Source organism: Hemibagrus wyckioides, linkage group LG16, assembly GCF_019097595.1.
Source record: "Hemibagrus wyckioides isolate EC202008001 linkage group LG16, SWU_Hwy_1.0, whole genome shotgun sequence".
NCBI classification, from domain to species: domain Eukaryota; kingdom Metazoa; phylum Chordata; class Actinopteri; order Siluriformes; family Bagridae; genus Hemibagrus; species Hemibagrus wyckioides.
This window is the reverse complement of record NC_080725.1, coordinates 4729435-4748667: the sequence shown is the minus strand read 5'-3', so window position 1 is coordinate 4748667 and position 19233 is coordinate 4729435. Positions and strand designations below refer to the sequence as shown.

The 19233-nt window shown below is 38.3% G+C and overlaps 2 protein-coding genes across 2 annotated transcripts; one reads left to right on the top strand and one right to left on the bottom strand.

Annotated features, from left to right (window-relative positions):
* Positions 1–717: 717 nt before the first annotated feature.
* LOC131367119 (kelch-like protein 10) lies at positions 718–2525 on the bottom strand. The gene is made up of 6 exons (XM_058412364.1): positions 2398–2525; positions 1890–2094; positions 1559–1661; positions 1155–1366; positions 955–1040; positions 718–784 (listed from the first exon to the last, which is right to left on the bottom strand). The coding sequence occupies exons 1-6, from the start codon at positions 2523–2525 to the stop codon at positions 718–720; spliced, it is 801 nt and encodes a 266-aa protein (XP_058268347.1).
* A 7900-nt stretch (positions 2526–10425) lies between these two features.
* On the top strand, positions 10426–18520 carry vps26bl (vacuolar protein sorting 26 homolog B, like). Its single transcript, XM_058412412.1, has 6 exons — positions 10426–10933; positions 12758–12914; positions 13093–13257; positions 14738–14913; positions 15679–15821; positions 16526–18520. Exons 1-6 carry the CDS (start codon positions 10711–10713, stop codon positions 16658–16660), a joined length of 999 nt encoding a protein of 332 aa, XP_058268395.1. The 5' UTR covers positions 10426–10710; the 3' UTR covers positions 16661–18520.
* Positions 18521–19233: the final 713 nt, after the last annotated feature.

Here is a 19233-nt window from a genome sequence, read left to right as displayed (position 1 = left end):
AGCTTTAAGATTGCTAAAGTAATTTAGGAGATATTACCCATACAGTTCACATTCTAGTCATTTGGCTGCATCTTACTCTTCCCAGGAGATTACGTAGGTTTTTGGATTCATATACATCACCATTTTCATTCCATAAGTCAGTTACAGAGTGTGTGTGTTTGATCAGGAACATGGTTATTGGGAGTGTGAATGCATGTGTGTGTGTGATTATTCCGTATGATTGAAGGGTGTGGTGTGAAGTTAGTCATAATGGACATTTTCCAGTATATTTTATTGGACATTTAAAATGAGAAGCAAGTAACAATTTTAATTGACAATATTAATTTATTTTTTAAATTAAATTATGAATAAAAAGCCAAAATTATTGTGTGTCATCCACTTAACTTTTATATATATATATATATAATATACTGTATATGTATATATATATATATATATATATATATATATATATATATATATAATATACTGTATATGTATATATATATACTGTATCTTCCGATTTCATTAACATTGTTTTCAACATTTGTTCAGTTTTTGTGCTGGAGCAATGTGTCAAAAATGACGGAAAATGTCAAAAAATAAATTTATCATTTGGAAAAAAAAAAAGAGTTGGAGAAAGAGGTTCTTCCAATAAGATATGGTTTAATAGTTTTAATTTTAAAAGGTTAATAAAAACTCTGCAACTACAGAAGACCATCACGTTCAGTATTGTAGTCAGTGATGTTTGGAAGTCCAGAAACCACACAGCAGCTGACTGCACTGCGGGAAATGAACATCAAACCTGCAGGAAATAAAGATTTTGATAAGTTCATGATGTTTCTGTCTTTAATTATCATCATAACATCAGGTTTATGCTGGGGTTCTGGTTTACTACAATAAAGAATTACAAGATACACACACACACACTGAGTTTCTGCTATAAAAATCTTAAATCCAGTAAACGGCTCGTACCACTTGTCTTTATACACATCGCATGTGGAGGTGGTGCCTTCACTGCTGCTATAACCACCAATCACATATAAGCGACCGTCCATCACCTGGAAGAAGAAGAAGACAATATGATGTAAAGACAGACAGCAGCCGGATATTATTTAATTCACTCCAGGGTTTGGAGTTGGGTCTAAGTCTTGTTTTAAGGCCATGTTTGTTACCTCGATGCCAAAGTTTCTGCGTTGGGTAAACATGGGGGAAAGAATCCTCCAGGACTTGGTTCGAGGGTCAAAGGCCTCGATGCTCTGCATAAGACTGTCTCCATCAAAACCTCCAACCTGTAAAAGATCAGGCTTTCTCTTAGTCAGTGTGAAGGAATAAATTAATAAAAGAATGTAAACAGTGCGAATAGAAACATGTCTTGTTCCCATCGCTTACAGAGCAATGATAAAAACTTTCACTTTTTCATTTTTAAGATGTCACCACATTTTAAGATGTCATTTTTGTTTAACGTTTAAAATTGCTACATTCATTACAATGTACATAGTTCATATGGTTTCATTTTTCAGATGTGTGTGTGTGTGTTCTTACCACAAACACTCTTAGGTGCCTAAGCTGCACCGACGCATGTGCATCGGCTCGATCAGCGTCCACTGTTCATGATCAGGGTCATAACACTCAGCCGTGAGAAGACACTCGTCTCCATTGAAGCCTCCACAGATGTAGATCTTAAAAAACAAAACAAAAAGAAATCAAGGTTCTGGGTGTCTCCAGTTTCAGCTTTCAGGTCTCCTCAGGGACTGGAACATTATATTAACTTCAGGGTTTGATTTTATTTTTTTTTTTACCCAAAGGCCCCTAACCCTTTTTGCTCCAGGGTGCTGTATCAAGACTGACCCTGACCTCTAACCACAATTCACTGTGCTTGTGTGTTTGTGTGAGAATTGAATGCTTACCTTGCTATTTAAGGTGGCAGCGCTAGCATCACATCGCTGCTCGTGCATGGATGGGATGACGCGCCACTGGTTGGAGCTTGGTTCATAACATTCAGCTGTGTTAAGGATCTGGGTGCCGTTGAAGGCTCCCATGGCATAGATGCATCTGTCCAGCATGGCCACGCTAACATAGCAGCGACATGAGTGCATGGGCGCTCCACTCAGACTTCACTCCGTTCTCCTGCAAGTAGAAAAGAAAGACCTTCTGCTTTTTTATTTAAACTTTAATTTCAACACTTCAATATTTATTTCGCTTCACGACAGATTTATATATCGATGTGTAAAAGTACAGATTTCAGTCAGAGCAATGTGAGAAAAGCAGAGTGTCAGAAACCATTCAATCAGACTAGCCGAGTTCTGTTAATTTAATAAAAAAAGATAAATATCATTTCATCTTTCACTTCATCTGCTGTATAGTTTTGTGCATTAGGGAACATTTTCTAAGATGAAAAGTTTTAGTTTAGTTTACCTGAAATACTTGCTGTACCCTGAGAGGATGGTCTTATGGACATTATATTCTACCTCTCCCATCCTGAGCATGGCGTCACACAGTGACCCGTCCAGTCTCATTTCATTGAGGACTCTGAACAAGGACATGTCTTCTCCGCTCCGCTAACTTGCACTTCTCTCCAGGCGTGGTGATCGTTGATAGTGAGTTTGCGGAACGCTGTGATTTAAATGCCAGTTGTCAGTTGTCATTTTTTGTTTTTTGGAGGTTTAGAACTTGGCAGGTTTGGAGCTATGGACACTGAACTCAGCAGCTCCTTCAGAGTCAGTTTTCCCGTAGAGGAAGATCCAATATCCCAAACATTTAGAATCCTGAAAAAAGTGTGTGCAGAGTGTGACATCTGCCAGAGAGTCTTACCCGCTCAAAACAAACTTGGAAAGAAAAAGAAAAACTCTAGACAGCTTCCAAGTCCAGTTCAGGTGTCTTTATGTCTCTGTTAGTACCACTCACATACATGTAAAGTAGGCACATGCAAGATAATAAGTACACCACTCCGGCAACGTTACAAATATAAAACAAATCAAATGAACTCAGCAGAAGAGCGACCATCTCTACACACGCACGCACACTTCTCTCTGGCAGCTCTCTCCCACACCCACACACACACACACACCTGCTGGTGTTAAAAAGAGCAAAACATTAGGTGGCCATTACAAGAGCTGAGAGATGCTCCTGTCTCTCTCTCATAGAGCACAGTAACTGTACAGGACACTCTCCATTCCTTTACCTCTCCACTGTCTATACACTCACAACTATCTATCTATCTATCTATCTATCTATCTATCTATCTATCTATCTATCTATCTATCTATCTATCTATCTATCTATCTATCTATCTATCTATCTATCCACTCACTTCTATCTATCAATTCAATTCAATTTATTTTGTACAGCGCCTTTTACAATGAACATTGTCTCAAAACAGCTTTACAAAAGAAGAGAAACGGAGAAAGGGGAGGGGGAAAATATATAACTAAATAACTAGAAATAAGAATAAATTATTAAATTAAATTATCAAACAATTTTATTTTATCCCTAATGAGCAAGCCTGTGGCGACGGTGGCAAGGAAAAACTCCCTGTGATGATATGAGGAAGAAAACTTGAGAGGAACCAGGCTCAGAAGGGAACCCATCCTCATTTGGGTGACACTAAACAGTAAATAATGTAACTGTAGCTGATTAATGTCCTTTCTACAACAGCAATCAATGGCCCATGAGGAACTATTAGGCACCACCAAGCAATGAGACTCTGACCAGGGGAAAGGCAGCGGTCACACTGGAAACTGGCAAACACTGGGAGGTGTATAGCTCGACAGAGAAAGACAGAGAGAGAAAGATATTAAGTATGATTCTGATCATGTGATGTTAAGGACAATACAGATTATGTGTAAAGTGCAGGCAGGGACTCCAGCAAGACTAGCTATGACAGCATAACTAAAAGGGAGAGCATGAAGGCTTCCCGGGACATAAAGCATCCATCCACTTCACAGTCAGCATATCTGAGTGACTTGCGAGGGTGGTAAGATCATCCAAACATCCCAGTACACCAAACACTCTATGCCCATGAACCTTCCAGATCTGCTCCTTTACCTAAGAAAACTATATATTAAAAGCTTGACTAAACAAATGTGTCTTCAGCCTAGACTTAAACATTGCGACTGTGTCTGAATCCCGAACACTAATTGGAAGGCTGTTCCATAACTGAGGGGCTTTGAAAGAAAAAGCTCTGCCCCCTGCTGTAGCCTTTGCTACTTGAGGTACTACCAAGCACCCTTTGATCGGAGTAGGCGTGGCGGATCATAAAAGACTAAACGATCGCTCAAGTACTGCTGCGCGAGACCATTTATTGCTTTATAGGTCATTAACAGAATTTTATAATCAATGCGAAATTTGACTAGGAGCCAATGTAGTGTGGCTAAAATAGGAGTGATGTGCTCATATCTTCTCTAGCTGCTGCATTCTGGACTAACTGGAGCTTGTTTCTGCTCCTACTGGAACAGCCAGACAGTAAGACATTACAATAATCCAACCTAAAGGTAACAAAAGCATGAACTAGTTTTTCTGCATCATGAAGTGACATCATATTTCTTATCTTGGCAATATTTCTGAGATGAAAGAAGGCTACCCTAATGATATTATCTACATGAGCATCAAATGAAAGACCAGAATCAATAATCACACCAAGATCTTTTACTGCTGGACAAGATGAAACCGAAAGACCATCCACCATTACTCTGTAATCAGAAAGCTTACTTCTAGCTGCATGTGGTCCTAGTACAAGCACCTCTGTCTTGTCCGAGTTAATCAGGAGGAAGTTAGTGGCCATCCAATGTCTAATGCCCTTTACACATTCTTCTATCTTAATAAGCTGGTGTCTCTCATCTGACTTAGCTGAAACATATAGCTGTGTGTCGTGGTGTCAAAAGCTGCACTAAGATCCAGTAGCGCCAGTATGAAGACACAACCCTGATCAGAAGCCAGTAACAGGTCATTTACCACTTTAACCAGTGCTGTCTCTGTGCTATGATGAGGCCTAAATCCTGACTGATACATTTCATAAATGTTATTTCTATGCAGGTATGAACATAACTGCTGTGCTGCAGCCTTTTCTAGGATCTTGGAGATAAAGGGCAGGTTTGATATCGGTCTATAGTTAGACAGCTGACGGGTCGAGGTCAAGTTTTTTAATCAAGGTTTTGATAACTGCTAGCTTAAAAGATTTAGGCACGTAGCCAGTGCTAAGGGAAGAATTAATGATTTTTAGAAGGGGTTCGGTAGCTACTGGTAATATCTGTTTAAGGAAAGATGTGGGTAAAGGATCTAGGATGCAGGTTGAAAGTTTTGAAGAGGAAATTAGTGAAATTAGATCAGGCTCTTGAAGTGGAGTGAAGCACTCTAAGCTCTGACCAGAAATAGTTATATTATCTAAAGGATTATCTATCAAATAATTTGGTTTTAAATTAATAGTCTGAATTTTTTGCCTGATATTGTCAATTTTTTCATTGAAAAAATCCATGAAGTCATTGCTGCTGTATATAGATGTGTGCTTTTCTACAGTGGTTTTACTCCTAGTTAGTTTTGCTACAGTGCTAAATAAAAATTTAGGATTGTTTTTGTTATCTTCGATTAGGGCAGAGAGATACACTGATCTAGCAGCACTAAGAGAACTTTTGTATCTCAGAAGGCTTTCCTTCCACGCTAACTGAAATACTGCCAGTTTAGTTGGACGCCATTTACTTACTAGTTTCCTAGCTGATTGTTTTAAAGCTCGTGTGTGGTCGTTGTACCAGGGTGCTACTTTCTTCTGTTTAATTATTTTCCTTTTAAGTGGAGCTACAGTGTCTAGGGTGTTGCGAAACATTAGGTGCATTTACATGGACACTTGTAATCCGATTGTAACAGGACTAGAAGCACAATCAGATTAAAAAAGTGTCATGTAAACACGTCAATCGGATGGAATTTGCCACATCTGATTAAAATTTCAATCGGATGGTAAGGGGTGGTTTAACCCATTTTTAGTCCGATCGAGAGGACATGTAAACACTTAATCGGATGGAATATGTTCCTGGAAAGTTCTGCGCATGTGCAATGACGTATGACGTACGGACGTTGATACGAATGACGTATGACGTACGGATGTTTTCGTGGACTGTGCGCATGTCAAAAGATCTAATCCGATTCTAATCATGTGTCATGTGAACGCGCATAACAATCTGACTACTTTATACCGTGTTCATGTAAACGCTGCGATCAGACTCGTCAGTCTGATTGAATTCAGTCCGATTTGATTAAAAAGTGTCCATGTAAACGCACCTATTGACTCTAGGTAATCGGTCGCCTGATCAAGTTCTGTGGGGTCAGACGACAAACCAATCATGCGTGATAATTCTGGGAGACTATTGGTAAATCTCTCTGCAGTAGCAGACATAAATGTACGCTTGATACAGTAACGTGGCACATTGCACAGCTCATGTCTAAGACGCATTTTAAATGAATATTTTTAATCCAAATGTAAAAATGAGATCCAGAGTGTGACCTCCATTATGAGTGGGTCCTATTACATTTTGATTAACACCTACCGAATCTAAGATGGATACAACTGCAGTTCTCAGAGGGTCTTCTGGCTTATCAAAATGAATGTTGAAGTCTCCTACTATTAGTGCTTTGTCTAAAGAAACAACGAGGTTTGAAGTAAAATCTCCAAATTCACTGAGGAATTCAGAATATGGTCCTGGGGGTCTGTAAATAACAATTAGTGGAATTGACTCTGTGAACTTATTATTTGTAGTTGCATACGTTAGGTTAGTATAAAGAACTCCAAAAGAGTTGAATTGATGCATGGGTTTTTGTGTGGCACCTAGCTTAGTATCATGAATAACTGCGACACCTCCTCCCCTGCCTGTTAGACGCGGTTGATGTATGTAGCTAAAACCAGGCGGACAAGCTTCATTTAATGCTACGTACTCATTTTGTTTAATCCTACTAATCTAATCTATCTATCTATCTATCTATCTATCTATCTATCTATCTATCTATCTATCTATCTATCTATCTATCTATCTATCTATCTATCTATCTATCTATCCATCCATCCAGTATTAAGTGAAATCACAAAGTTACTGCAATATAGACATGTGACATATCAAAATGTTCAGCACAATGAGGGGAACTGGGTTACGGGTAAGCTGAAGATGTCACGTGATGTCATGTGTGCACCACGCTTCCAAAATAAGCAGAATTTCAAAATTACCCCAACATACACGTGACATATCAAAATGTTCAGCACAATGAGGGGAACCGCATGGCGTGTATCCTGGTGGTGTCACGTGACGTCACGTCCGCGCCAAACCTCAAAATTAGCAAAATCACAAAATTAGCATAACATACACGTGACCTATCAAAAGGGGAACTTTGAGACGTGTGTTCTGATGACGTCATGTGATGTCACGTGTGCGCCAACCCCCAAAATAAGCAAAATTTAAAAATTACCCCAACATACACATGTGACATATCAAAACACTAGGCACAACAAGGGGAACTGCACGACATGTATCCTGGTGACGTCACGTGACGTCATATGCACGTAAACCCCGAAAATAAGCAGAATTGCAAAATTACCGCAACATACACATGTGACATATCAAAACGCTCAGCACATTGTGGGGAACTGCGTGGCGTGTGTCCGAGTGACGTCACATGACTTCATGTGCATGCCAACTCCCGGAAATGCAAAATAACCGCAACATACACGTGACGTATCAAAACGCTCAGCATAATGTGAGGAACTGCTTGATGTGTATCCTGGTGACGTATACACTTGCCTCCAAAAGTATTGGCACCCAATCTCTCCACTTGCCACCAAAAAGCATCGGCCATTGCGACTACTTGCTTCGTCAAGCCAACATCAAAGTTTAACAACCTAGTTATTGTTATTATTATTATTATTATAAAGCACTACAATCACATGACTCAATATATTATAGAACCAGTACATGAGAGACCATTTTCTACTAAGCCCCCCTATTCTGCGATTCTCCATAAACTGTACACAAAAATAGCGGCAGACTTCGGCTCTTCCCCATCTTTCAGCACTTTCTTCAATCCGCAGACCATGGCGTCACAGACCGAGGATTAGAGGACAAGTGTGTGTGTGTGTGTGTGTGTGTGTGTGTGTGTGATCAGGAAGACTCGTATTTGGCTTGTTCAGTACTCAAATGTTATACACATCTATGCATTACAGTGGAATGCTGCAATGAGTTTACCATCCTACCCTGTTAGTCAAACCAGGGGCGTTTCTAGGATTTGCAAACATCAGGGGCTAATTAGGGAGAGAGGGTAAGCAAGAATAACATGTTTTGCAAGGGCATTTTTATGTAATATTATTTAATAATAAACATAAATGAACACAAATAGTATGCAACTTTAGGAAATTTCAATCAATCTTTTTTTTTCTGACTCCTCCCATCATTTCAGAGTCTTGCTACTAAAAAGGAGTTCATTAAATTCATTACATTTTCTCTCTCACACAGGTATATCATGCAATATTATCTCTTTTACAGCTTGTGTGTGAAGCAGTGCCATGTAGATCCTTTTTTATTATTATTATTTTACAATAATCTATATTATACTTGCACCTCTTATTTCATTCCTCATTTATGCTGGCACTACTGTATGTATTATTCTTTCTTTCTTTTCTTTTTTTGCCTCTCTTCTCTTATTGTTCTCTCATCTCTCATTCTCTCATCTGTCTTGCTGCTTGTATCTTGTCTACTCCATGCTCTTGGTGATTTTTCTATCCTATTTCTTTGAGGTTGGAATCATCAGAGAGTATCTCTGTGACTTGACTTGAGCAAAACGGTTAGTTACCATACCATACCATAGTTACCATACCATAGTATAGCATAGTTACCATACCATACCATAGTTACCATACCATAGTTACCATACCATAGTATAGCATAGTTACCATACCATACCATAGTTACCATACCATAGTATTTCTAGTGCTGAGAATTCCTTTATCAATACACAGAACAGCTGAATGATGGAGTTTGTTCTGGTCCATTGTTCACCTAAGTCATGTCTGTATTTTAACTTAAGTACTGCATTAGTTGAATAATAGAAAGTCATGATGTTCAGACTGTAATGTCTTAGCACTTTATATTTTATTTAGATCTATCTTTAGGCTTATTTAATTTATGTACGTCTTGGGTATGGAATAATATTCAAAAGGGTCCTATATGTCAGGGGTTTTCCTAATCAGAGACAGTGGGCCTCCTTTTTGCTAGCCTACTTTTATCAACTGTGTTAACATTAAAAATTAAAAGTTAGACTTTTATCTGAATCATAAGATTCTTGTGTTTTCTGACCGTTTTCTTTTTTATTGCTGCTCAAGGGCTGTGAGGTATTTTAGTCACATGCTGTGAAAGCAGTGCTGCGCTGACCTACAGGTGTATGACATTAAGGTAAGACAGACTATCATATTCGGTATAATTGTACTTACTTAAATGTATTTAATAAAGAAAGTTTTACTCAGAAAATGTATATATGTTGAAAAGCATATACGCCGATCAGGCATAACATTCTGAGCAGTGAGAGGTGAAGTGAATAAGACTGATGATCTCCTGTTAGTGGGTGGGATATATTAGGCAGCAAGTGAACATTTTGTCCTCAAAGTTGATGTGTTAGAAGCAGGAAAAATGTAAGGATTGAGCGAGTTTGACAAGGACCAATTTGTGAGTGCTAGACCACTGTTAATTAACTGTTAGCAGTTAATGCTGGTTCTCATAGAAAGGTGTCAGAACACACAGTGCATGACGGGTCAGGGCTGTTTTGGCAGCAAAAGAGTGACCAAACACAATATTAGGCAGGTCATTATGTTAAGCCTGATCAGTGTATAATGTCTGAAAAGGCTTCAAATGTCTTTTTCACGTAAAACATATTTACGTGTGTTCAGTGAAGTTTAAATGAAAGAAATGTACATTTAAGCAATAAGCCCCCACATTTATATCTTTGATAATTACAACAAAGAAAAAGTATAGACTTGCAACACTCAGCTAACAGATCAGTTTATTCCAGACTTCAATAACTATAACATATAAATAATGCCATACACCAATACCAATGTTTACATCAATCTCTCAATGATGCCTATAAATAGTTTTATTATTATTATTATTATTTTTATTATTATTAGTAGTAGTAGTAGTAGTAGTATTAAATACTACTACAACTACTACTAATAATAATAATATGTAACGTGTGAGTGGAAAGTTAACGCATAAAAATCTCTATACGACAAATATCCAAAATAATATTTTACACAATTACATAATGAGCAGAAAATTTCAACAGTTTGAATTCTATTCTTGTGCAAATGATTCGATATAATCCGCGAACCCTCGACAGACTGAAACACTAAAGACTTTTATATTACGAAAACAATCACTTCCGGCGGAGCTTATTTGTCGGTTTCCTAATGTTCCTCTTTTCACCCTGTTTGTAGCAGAAAGGGGGAAAAAGAATCTGGTGCAGAGTTGATGATAGTGCTGGTCGTATAATAATATAACTGCGTTAATTATTTCCAAAAAAAAACTATTATATATATATATATATATACATATATATACACACACACAGTTGGTTAGAAATCTCCATGCTCTGAAATAGCCAGAGGAGGTGGGTCAGTCATTAGCACGCGCTGTCTAGATGGTGAGTTGGATCAGGTGTTAATATAAAACTAGTTTTTTTTTTTTTAATCCACACGGTGCCGGAATGAGCTTTTTCGGTTTTGGTCAAAGTGCTGAAATCGACATAGTTTTGAATGACGCCGAAACGCGGAAAAAGGTAGAGCACAAGAGCGAAGATGGCAAAAAAGACAAGTACTTCTTATTCTACGACGGAGAGACGGTTTCTGGCAAAGTCAACATCACGCTTAAAAACCCGGGGAAAAGACTGGAACATCAGGGCATTAAGATCGAGTTTATCGGGCAGATTGGTGAGGAACACTTTCACAACATCTCTCCTTTATAAACCCTGTCATAATCTCACGGCGATGCAGTCTTTTCAAAACGGGGCTGAGAAAACGCTACAGATGTGGATGGTGTCGCAGGCAAGAGTCACTTGCTAAGTAGAGAAGTTATATCGGGTCTGATGTGTTTGCAGGTGGATTAAAAGATGGAGGTTTTGTTGAATTCATTTAGATGTTGTTAAGATGCCTGCCGCTGTCTCGTGACATGTGACATCCGGGGGAAAAGAAAGAGCGCGCTATGATTACTCGGCCTTTGGCCTGGGTCACGTGACGGCTGGCTGCTTCCTCAGTGTAATGGCATTTCGCTTTAATAAAGTAAAAAACATTTGGTAACGAAGAAGCAAATACAGTGTATACTGTTTAATATTGAAATAAAAAAACACCGTTTGCTCAAGATGCCCTGTTTATTCTGCGTGTTTTGCATAATATTACAGAAGGACACTGGCTATACAGATCGTCCAGTTTTGATTAGAGACAGCCACATTCATTGGTCATTTTTTATCCAGCTGACCTGTCCTACAAGCACACTGTGTATTCACCATCCATCAGCGTCACAGGAGCACCGTAGGACCACATCTTGCTTGATATTAAGAAGAAGAAATAGCTGTTATTTGTCACATATACATTACAGCACAGTAAAATCCTTTCTTCGCATATACCATCCTTGGAGGTTGGGGTCAGAGCGCAGGGTCAGCGCCCTGGAGCAGAGAGGGTTTAAGGGCCTAGCTCAAGGGCCCAACAGTGGCAACTTGGCAGTGCTTCCGGTCAATGACCCAGAGTTTTAACCACTTGAGCCACCACTGCCCCTAACAGGAACCTGCTATGATTGTTGGTGATCAGACAGCAGTGTTAATCACATTTCAAGACACCCCAGATATCTCTGCCGAATTAATATCAAACATCGGATCAGCCGGCCGGCGACGTCTTCCAATCAGAAATCGACACTGGAGAAAGATAAGTGCAGTCTTCAACTGTACACCAACAGGGTAGAGGTGTCAGATGGAAGTGGCTGGAAGTCTAGTCGGCCATGGTCTTATTGTTGTATTCATTGCTAGTTGGAGATAAACACGGTTGAATCTTACGAAGGACGTAAGTTAGGTGTACTGATAGAGTGGTCCTTGTGCGTTTTTGGAGAGGTCTTAACTTATCACTAATAGGCATTAAAGTGGCAGTAACATTTTTAAAAGAGGAGCATTTACTGAGGAAGTAAGAGCAAGGGTGGGATCGATCCCAGTGCTACAGACAATGGCATGTTAATTAATGAGTGCATATTTACATTTATTGGCTGATGCGATTTGGATCTTTGTGGTCTTCCTAAAACAAAACCCTGTTCTTTTTATAAATAAATTCAAAGTCACGCAAACTCATCGTAGCATTATTTTCATGTTGCTCATGTACTGGAGAGTTGTGTTAAGTTTGAGCTCTTACACTTCTGCATTAATTAACAGAGGTGACTCCATACATTTTTAAGCTTGTTGTCATTAAATATATCAAATACATAGCCTATACGTGCTTTATTACATTGTTATTACAGTCACCTTTCGGTACTAATTATGTCTGACTTTTAATAACACAGCCAGATCTTAAGAGTTTCTCCTTAACAGGCCAGTTAGGAGGTAGATTTGGTCTTAGCCCAGTTTTCTTTGTGAATATAGCTCCTGAGGTATACATTAATCAGTAGTCACTTAGGAGAAGCTTGTCTCTTTTACTAGCTTTAAAAAGACAACACATGCATAATTCACTCAGTACACGTTTCCCCTTTTTGTCCTGCTCCATATTTTGTGTTTTCAGAGTTATACTATGACAGAGGGAACCATCATGAGTTTGTATCCCTGGTGAAGGACCTGGCTCGGCCGGGTGAGATGAGCCAGTCTCAGACATTTGACTTTGAGTTCACGCATGTGGAGAAACCATACGAATCGTACACGGGTCAGAACGTCAAACTCCGGTATGCATCTCATTTAGTTCCTCCAGAAATTATCCATAATATATGTCCAAATTTGTAAAGGATTATTCCTGTTGAAGTTGCATGGTGTTAAAGTAGTGATTCTTTTGTCTAACTCTAATCTATCATATTATACATCAGCTGCATTATTGTTATTATTATTTGTTTTTTCATTTCCAAGCTATTTTCTACGAGCAACTGTCAGCAGAAGGCTAAATGACCTCAGCAAAGAGATGGACATTGTTGTGCACACACTCAGCACGTATCCAGAGCTGAACTCCTCTATTAAGATGGAAGTTGGGATTGAAGATTGCCTACACATTGAGTTTGAGTACAACAAATCCAAGTAAGTTTCGAAATTTGTGACTCATGGGATCAGAAAGTGGGCTATAGAATATGTATAATATGGGGAAACGTTTCTGCAATATGATCTCCTACAAAACATTCATCTCAGTGTTTAGGGATTACATAGTGTTCCTCAAATGTTCTTAGCTAGTTTAAGCTAGAGTGAACTTGGGTCCACAGTTTAGAGGGTCCACAGTACCTTCACAACATCTGTAGTTTAGCTATAGCATTTAAAGCCAAGTTACTGAAAGGGGAAGACAGACAAGCTGCTTAATGTGTTAATTAAACATGTAAACTACTTAAAGTCAGTTAACTAACAGTTCTTATATATACTAGAGAAATGGACTGTGGGCAGTGACTTGTAATTTTATAATTTTACAATTTTATAACCTATGTAAAAAGCAAGGGTATTTTCTGGCTACTCTGTACAGTATCGAGTGAGCCAGTTCACTGACCAGTAGCCCATTAACAACTTCTCTTACATGTGTTCATTTTTTCCAATTTATCTGAAAGGATTGTTCTAAATGCACATCCAGATTGAGCATACATCACCAAAAAAGCACAATACCGTACTTTATTACTTAAATACTAAAAGCCCCTACAAAATACACTATATTGCCCATGAATGTAATATGGAGTTAGCTCGCTCTTTGCAGCTATAAACAGCTTCAACTCTTCTGGGAAGGCTTTCCAACGAGGTTTAGGAGTGTGTTTATGGGAATTTTTGACCGTTCCTCTAGAAGCGCATTTGTGAGGTCAGACACTGATGTTGGACGAGAAGGTCTGGCTCACAGTCTCTAATTCGTCCCAAAGGTGTTCTGTGGGGTTGAGGTCAGGACTCAGTGGAGGCCAGTCAAGTTCCTCCACACCAAACTCACTCATCCATGTCTTTATGGACCTTGCTTTGTGCACTGGTGGACAGTCATGTTGGAACAGGAAGGGGTCATCCCCAAATTGTTCCCACAAAGTTGGGAGCATGAAATTGTCCAAAATGTCTTGGTATGAAGCTGAAGCATTGAGAGTTCCTTTCACTGGAACTAAGGGGCCGAGCCCAACCCCTGAAAAACAACAACTGATTTCAATGATTTGGAGGGGTGTCCCAAAACTTTTGGCAATAGAGTGTATATGCAATACTTTTCAAAAGCATCTGCCATTTCCCAGTGACATAACCTGCGTTTGTGTCAAATGGTATAATGTAAGATTATACATGTAGATGTTTGTTTATAAATCCCCCAAATTCTGCAGATTACAGTTGAATATCAAAACCAATATGAGTTTCATGAATTATGTCAGCAATGTTGGCAGCTTGCAATATTGTTCAAATTCCAGGTTATGGACCATTATCTAGGTATCAGATATATGTGTGATGTCTACAACATGGAATTTTGCTACTTCTCATTCACGGCATGAAAAAAAAGGAACAGTATGCAAGTAATTACACATGTTCTGAGTCATGAAACACGTACCCACTTGTCTTTTAGGTACCATCTGAAGGATGTGATAGTGGGAAAAATCTATTTCCTGTTGGTGCGGATTAAAATCAAGCATATGGAGATCGACATCATTAAGAGGGAGACAACAGGAACTGGGCCCAATGTTTATCATGAAAATGACACCATTGCAAAGTATGAAATCATGGATGGAGCACCGGTCAGAGGTACATTTAACGTTAGGTTATTGGTTTGCCTTTAATAAAGTTCTGCGTAACATTTTATTACTCGTCTTTGCTGCTTGCAATGTACAAATTTCGACTGCTAATCTTGTTGAGTAATATGTCAGGGGGAGATGACGGACAGTTAAACCTCCAGAAAGTAATTACATTTTAAATGAACACAAAATACTGTATGTTGTCTTGTAACATAGACGTAGATAATACGATGGGGTTATTAACATCAGTAGATTTAGTAGGGGTGTATATGTATATTCATTTGACATCATTTCTATGGTTTATGTTGTGTGTACAGGCCTACAGCTCTCTCTTTTTATTTCTTATTATTTGTTTTTAATATTACTACATGTCCTAGTCCTTGTCCTATTTGTGTTGTTTAGGGCTTTTGCACAGAAAATTCCTATGCATCCGTATTGTCTATATGTTTTCCAATGGCAAATAAACCTCTTGAATCTTAAATTGTGACATTTGCATAAACATACCAGGTTGTAATATCTATCCGTCTGGCTTTCCATTCGTCTGTCTCAGTCTATCTATCTATCAGTCTGTCTATCTATCCATCTGTCTGTCTGTCTGTCTATCTATCTATCTATCTATCTATCTATCTATCTATCTATCTATCTATCTATCTATCTATCTATCTATCTATCTATCTATCTATCTATCTATCTATCTATCTATCTGTCTGTCTGTCTATCGAAGTATCTGATAGTTTCTCTTTCTTACCCTTCTGTCTTTTTTTCTTTCTTTCAGGTGAATCAATCCCAATCCGACTTTTCTTGGCTGGCTATGAAATGACTCCCACAATGAGAGACATCAACAAAAAGTTCTCTGTTCGTTATTACCTCAATCTCGTGCTCATTGATGAAGAGGAGAGACGCTACTTCAAACAACAGGTACAGTTTGGGGTAAAATCCCAGTCCAGATTTTGCATTGTAGGCTTTGGATCTAGGTGCTTCAATAAATAGCTTTGTGTTTTCTATCACTTTAGTATTTACTTTGTTCTTATACCCAAAAACCCCCAGCCTCCAGAGAGCGAGCACACACGCACACACACACACACACACACACACACACACGAATGATACTGCATGTTTGTTTTTTTGTTTTTTTAGGAAAAATCTGTTTGTTTAAGGAACAGTTGTTGTCATAAACTAGGAATAAATCACTTGGGTGCATGCTCTTATTAGAAAACAATAAACTTCAGGCCATGTTGGATCACATCACACCACCCTGCTAATTATTATCTTATAACAGAACCTCTTCATCATGTTTGATTCTTTGCATAGGACCACTAACACATAACTGTCCATCTTGTGATCGTCCTCCTCCTGGACAAATTGCAGGGGCAGTGATGATAGGTTCAAGTAGCCAAGATGACAATATTGAATTTTGGTCATATATTGCACCAGTAACATCCTATGCCACATAATGGAAGTTTAATAAAATATCCATTTCATTGGTCATCAGTTGTGGTGTAAATGAAACAGTTTGAAACTTTTTTTAAAGTGTTAATTTACTCTCTTTGCACATGGTTAGAATATCCTCTGATGTATGTAACTGGTGCTTACACTTCTTATCATGTGTCTTGGTTGTGTAGGAGATAACGTTATGGAGGAAGGGGGACATTGTGAGGAAGAGCATGTCCCATCAAGCTGCCATCGCATCACAGCGCTTTGAGGGCTCAGCTAGCGCAGAGAAGGCCATCGCCCAGGCCAAGGAGGACGACAACTAATAACCTGCAAAACATGTCTCGTCTACGAGTGTAAAATTGTAGGGAAGTGTCTGTCTTGAGTGTGTGTGTGTGTTTTCAAACACACCTGTTTTGAATGTATACATATGGGGGTGCAGCTACGGCATGATGGTCTTTTCCATTCCTTAACATTACAAAAAAAAAAAAAAGAAGCAGCTTGAAAAGAGCATTTTAAGAAGCGATGTAAACGGGGAAAGATTCAGTGTTTATTCACAATTATGGAGTCTCATTTGCCAACATGTTATCAATTCAGCATTTTCCATCATGCGTTTGAATCTGACTCCACTTCGTTTGATCCTGAATTCCAGACTCCTTTATATTTCTTATGGTTCTTATGTTGTACTAACACATCATGACCCATACAGTTTAAACCACCCGAGATAAAACATCTTTACCCTTTAATTTTCAGGAGATTTTTCTTACACTTGGCTCTTTCTTTTTTTTTTTATGTCACTCAGTCAAGTGCGTTCCTGTTTTTTGTGCAATTCAAAGTCCTGTCTTTCAGTTCGGAGTCGAATTTTCTCACGGCGCACACGAGACAAAATGTCATTGGTGTGATCCTCTAAGGGTTAATGTAGCCATGAACAGGACCAAACTGAATTTAATAGAGAATTTTATACCGTGAGTGCTGACCCCTTGAGGCTGCAGTGTTGAAATTCACCCGAGGCGCTCATGATATTCCGAGGATGTTCTTATTAGACGCCAGTTTCGTAGACATTGCCTCCTCGTTCCTTCAGTGTTTCATATCGTGCTGTAAATTTGATGCCAGAATTTGTGAGGCTTTAATGGAATCATGTCTTGATTCTTTTTGTTGTTTTTTTTTTGGTGCCTAATTTTTTTGGATTATATTGATTTTCACTTTCTGCAGTACTGGAAATAAGATATCTCTCTCTCTCTCTCTATGCTTAACAAACTTGTAACTGTTGACTAACTCTTACAGAAATATTTGACTATAACAAGTATAACTTAATGCGCTTATTATTATTATTTTTTTAAAACGAAAAAGGTTATTCAAGTGTTAGTGTGCACAATAGATTAGCATCTGCATTTGAGGGCAGTTACGGAATAGTTTGGACGTCGTTCCAGTGTAGTACTGTAACTGTTAAAACCTTCAACCTTTTTATTTTATTTTTTTTTAAATCATTCCTTAATGTGACACTTTCAGAGCATTTAGAAACAGCAGGGATGTGACGGTCAAGACTGAAATTTTGGTCGGGTATTTCCTTTGTTTTCTGGTTAAAAGGATCTCCATGTTAAATATATCGGATCATTTCCGAAGCTAATTGGCAGTGAACGAGTTTGTTGAAAAGTATGAGTGGTGTTGCCTTAAAGGAAGTGATATCGGTGTATTTGTTTGCAAAAATGTTTCAACCGAAGTTCCCATATGCCATTGCTTAAGGTTTTGTAGAAGCGATGATTCGGTATTGCAAGCCGTCTACCAGCTTCGGATGATTTATTATTGTTTTCAGAGAACGAGAGGGGGGGAGAAAAATAGAAAGAAGAAAGATTTGATTTGCTTGCGCTTCTAACTTCCTAACCCTTTTATCATTCTTAGAAAAAAATTGTGCATTAAACAGCATTTCACAGTTCTATAGTAAATTTATGTATGTACAAAATTTATTTACAGATCTGAAAGTATATATATGTTTTGGAAATGACGTCTTTAGAAATCGCTTACGACAAGCTTTTAAGGTACTCGCAGAATTGGCGCAAAAAAGGGAATTTTAAAGATCTTTTACTGTGCAGTACACACGCTGCAGTCACTGCTTGTATTTCGTGTTCTGTAAATGAAAATGTGTTTTTACTCAGATTTCCCTGATTAAAAGAGCCCTCTGAAGTTTTCATTGTTTTTTTTTTTGTTGTTTTTTTCCTTTTGTGAAACGTTTCTTCTCCTCCAGGCGTACTCGGATCTAAACCTGGACACCTGCGACAGATATGTAGACAGACACACGGTCATTATTTCATGCATCAGCCAATCACAATCATAGGTTTAGTAGAGGTATGATGATATACGCCATATATTGTTCCATATAAAGGTTTTGACTTGATATGGCTGTATCAGACAACATTATAAAAGGCTAGTCATCAGAAATACCTCTTGTATTATGTGAGGTGTAATAAACATTTACACTTAATCAAGCCCACACTTAAGAGAACAATTAAGTTCCATTAAGTATAAATATAGTGCTGATACTATTCTCTCTCTCTCTCTCTCTGGGTGACTTTCAGACATACCTCCTTGAGCATCACACCAGCAAGGTTGCCAGGTTCAGAGTATAAACCCCAAATATATATATATATATATATATATATATATATATATATATATATATATTTAAAAAAAAAAAAAAAGGTAGACAGGTAGACACAAAAATCCTTTTTCCATTGTCTTGCTTGTTTTGGACTAGTTTCTGTTCTTTTCATTTGTGAGATATGGTGAATGTTTTTGCTGAACCTGGCCCGAGAACTGATGTTTAATTTACATTTATGGTATTTGGCAGACGCCTTTAACTAGAGCGATGAACAAAAGTGCTTTGAAATCTCTATCAATGAAC

Bases quoted from the DNA above. Each gene is read 5' to 3' on its own strand.
- vps26bl (XM_058412412.1), top strand. From the start codon at position 10,711: ATGAGCTTTTTCGGTTTTGGTCAAAGTGCTGAAATCGACATAGTTTTG. The intron at 13,258-14,737 runs GTAAGTTTCGAA...CTTGTCTTTTAG, and splicing joins TTTGAGTACAACAAATCCAA to GTACCATCTGAAGGATGTGA. The intron at 14,914-15,678 runs GTACATTTAACG...TCTTTCTTTCAG, and splicing joins GGATGGAGCACCGGTCAGAG to GTGAATCAATCCCAATCCGA.
- LOC131367119 (XM_058412364.1), bottom strand. From the start codon at position 2,525: ATGTCCTTGTTCAGAGTCCTCAATGAAATGAGACTGGACGGGTCACTG. The intron at 1,367-1,558 runs GTCGGTGCAGCT...TTGCTCTGTAAG, and splicing joins GATCGAGCCGATGCACATGC to CGATGGGAACAAGACATGTT. The intron at 785-954 runs GTACGAGCCGTT...TATTTCCTGCAG, and splicing joins GATGTGTATAAAGACAAGTG to GTTTGATGTTCATTTCCCGC.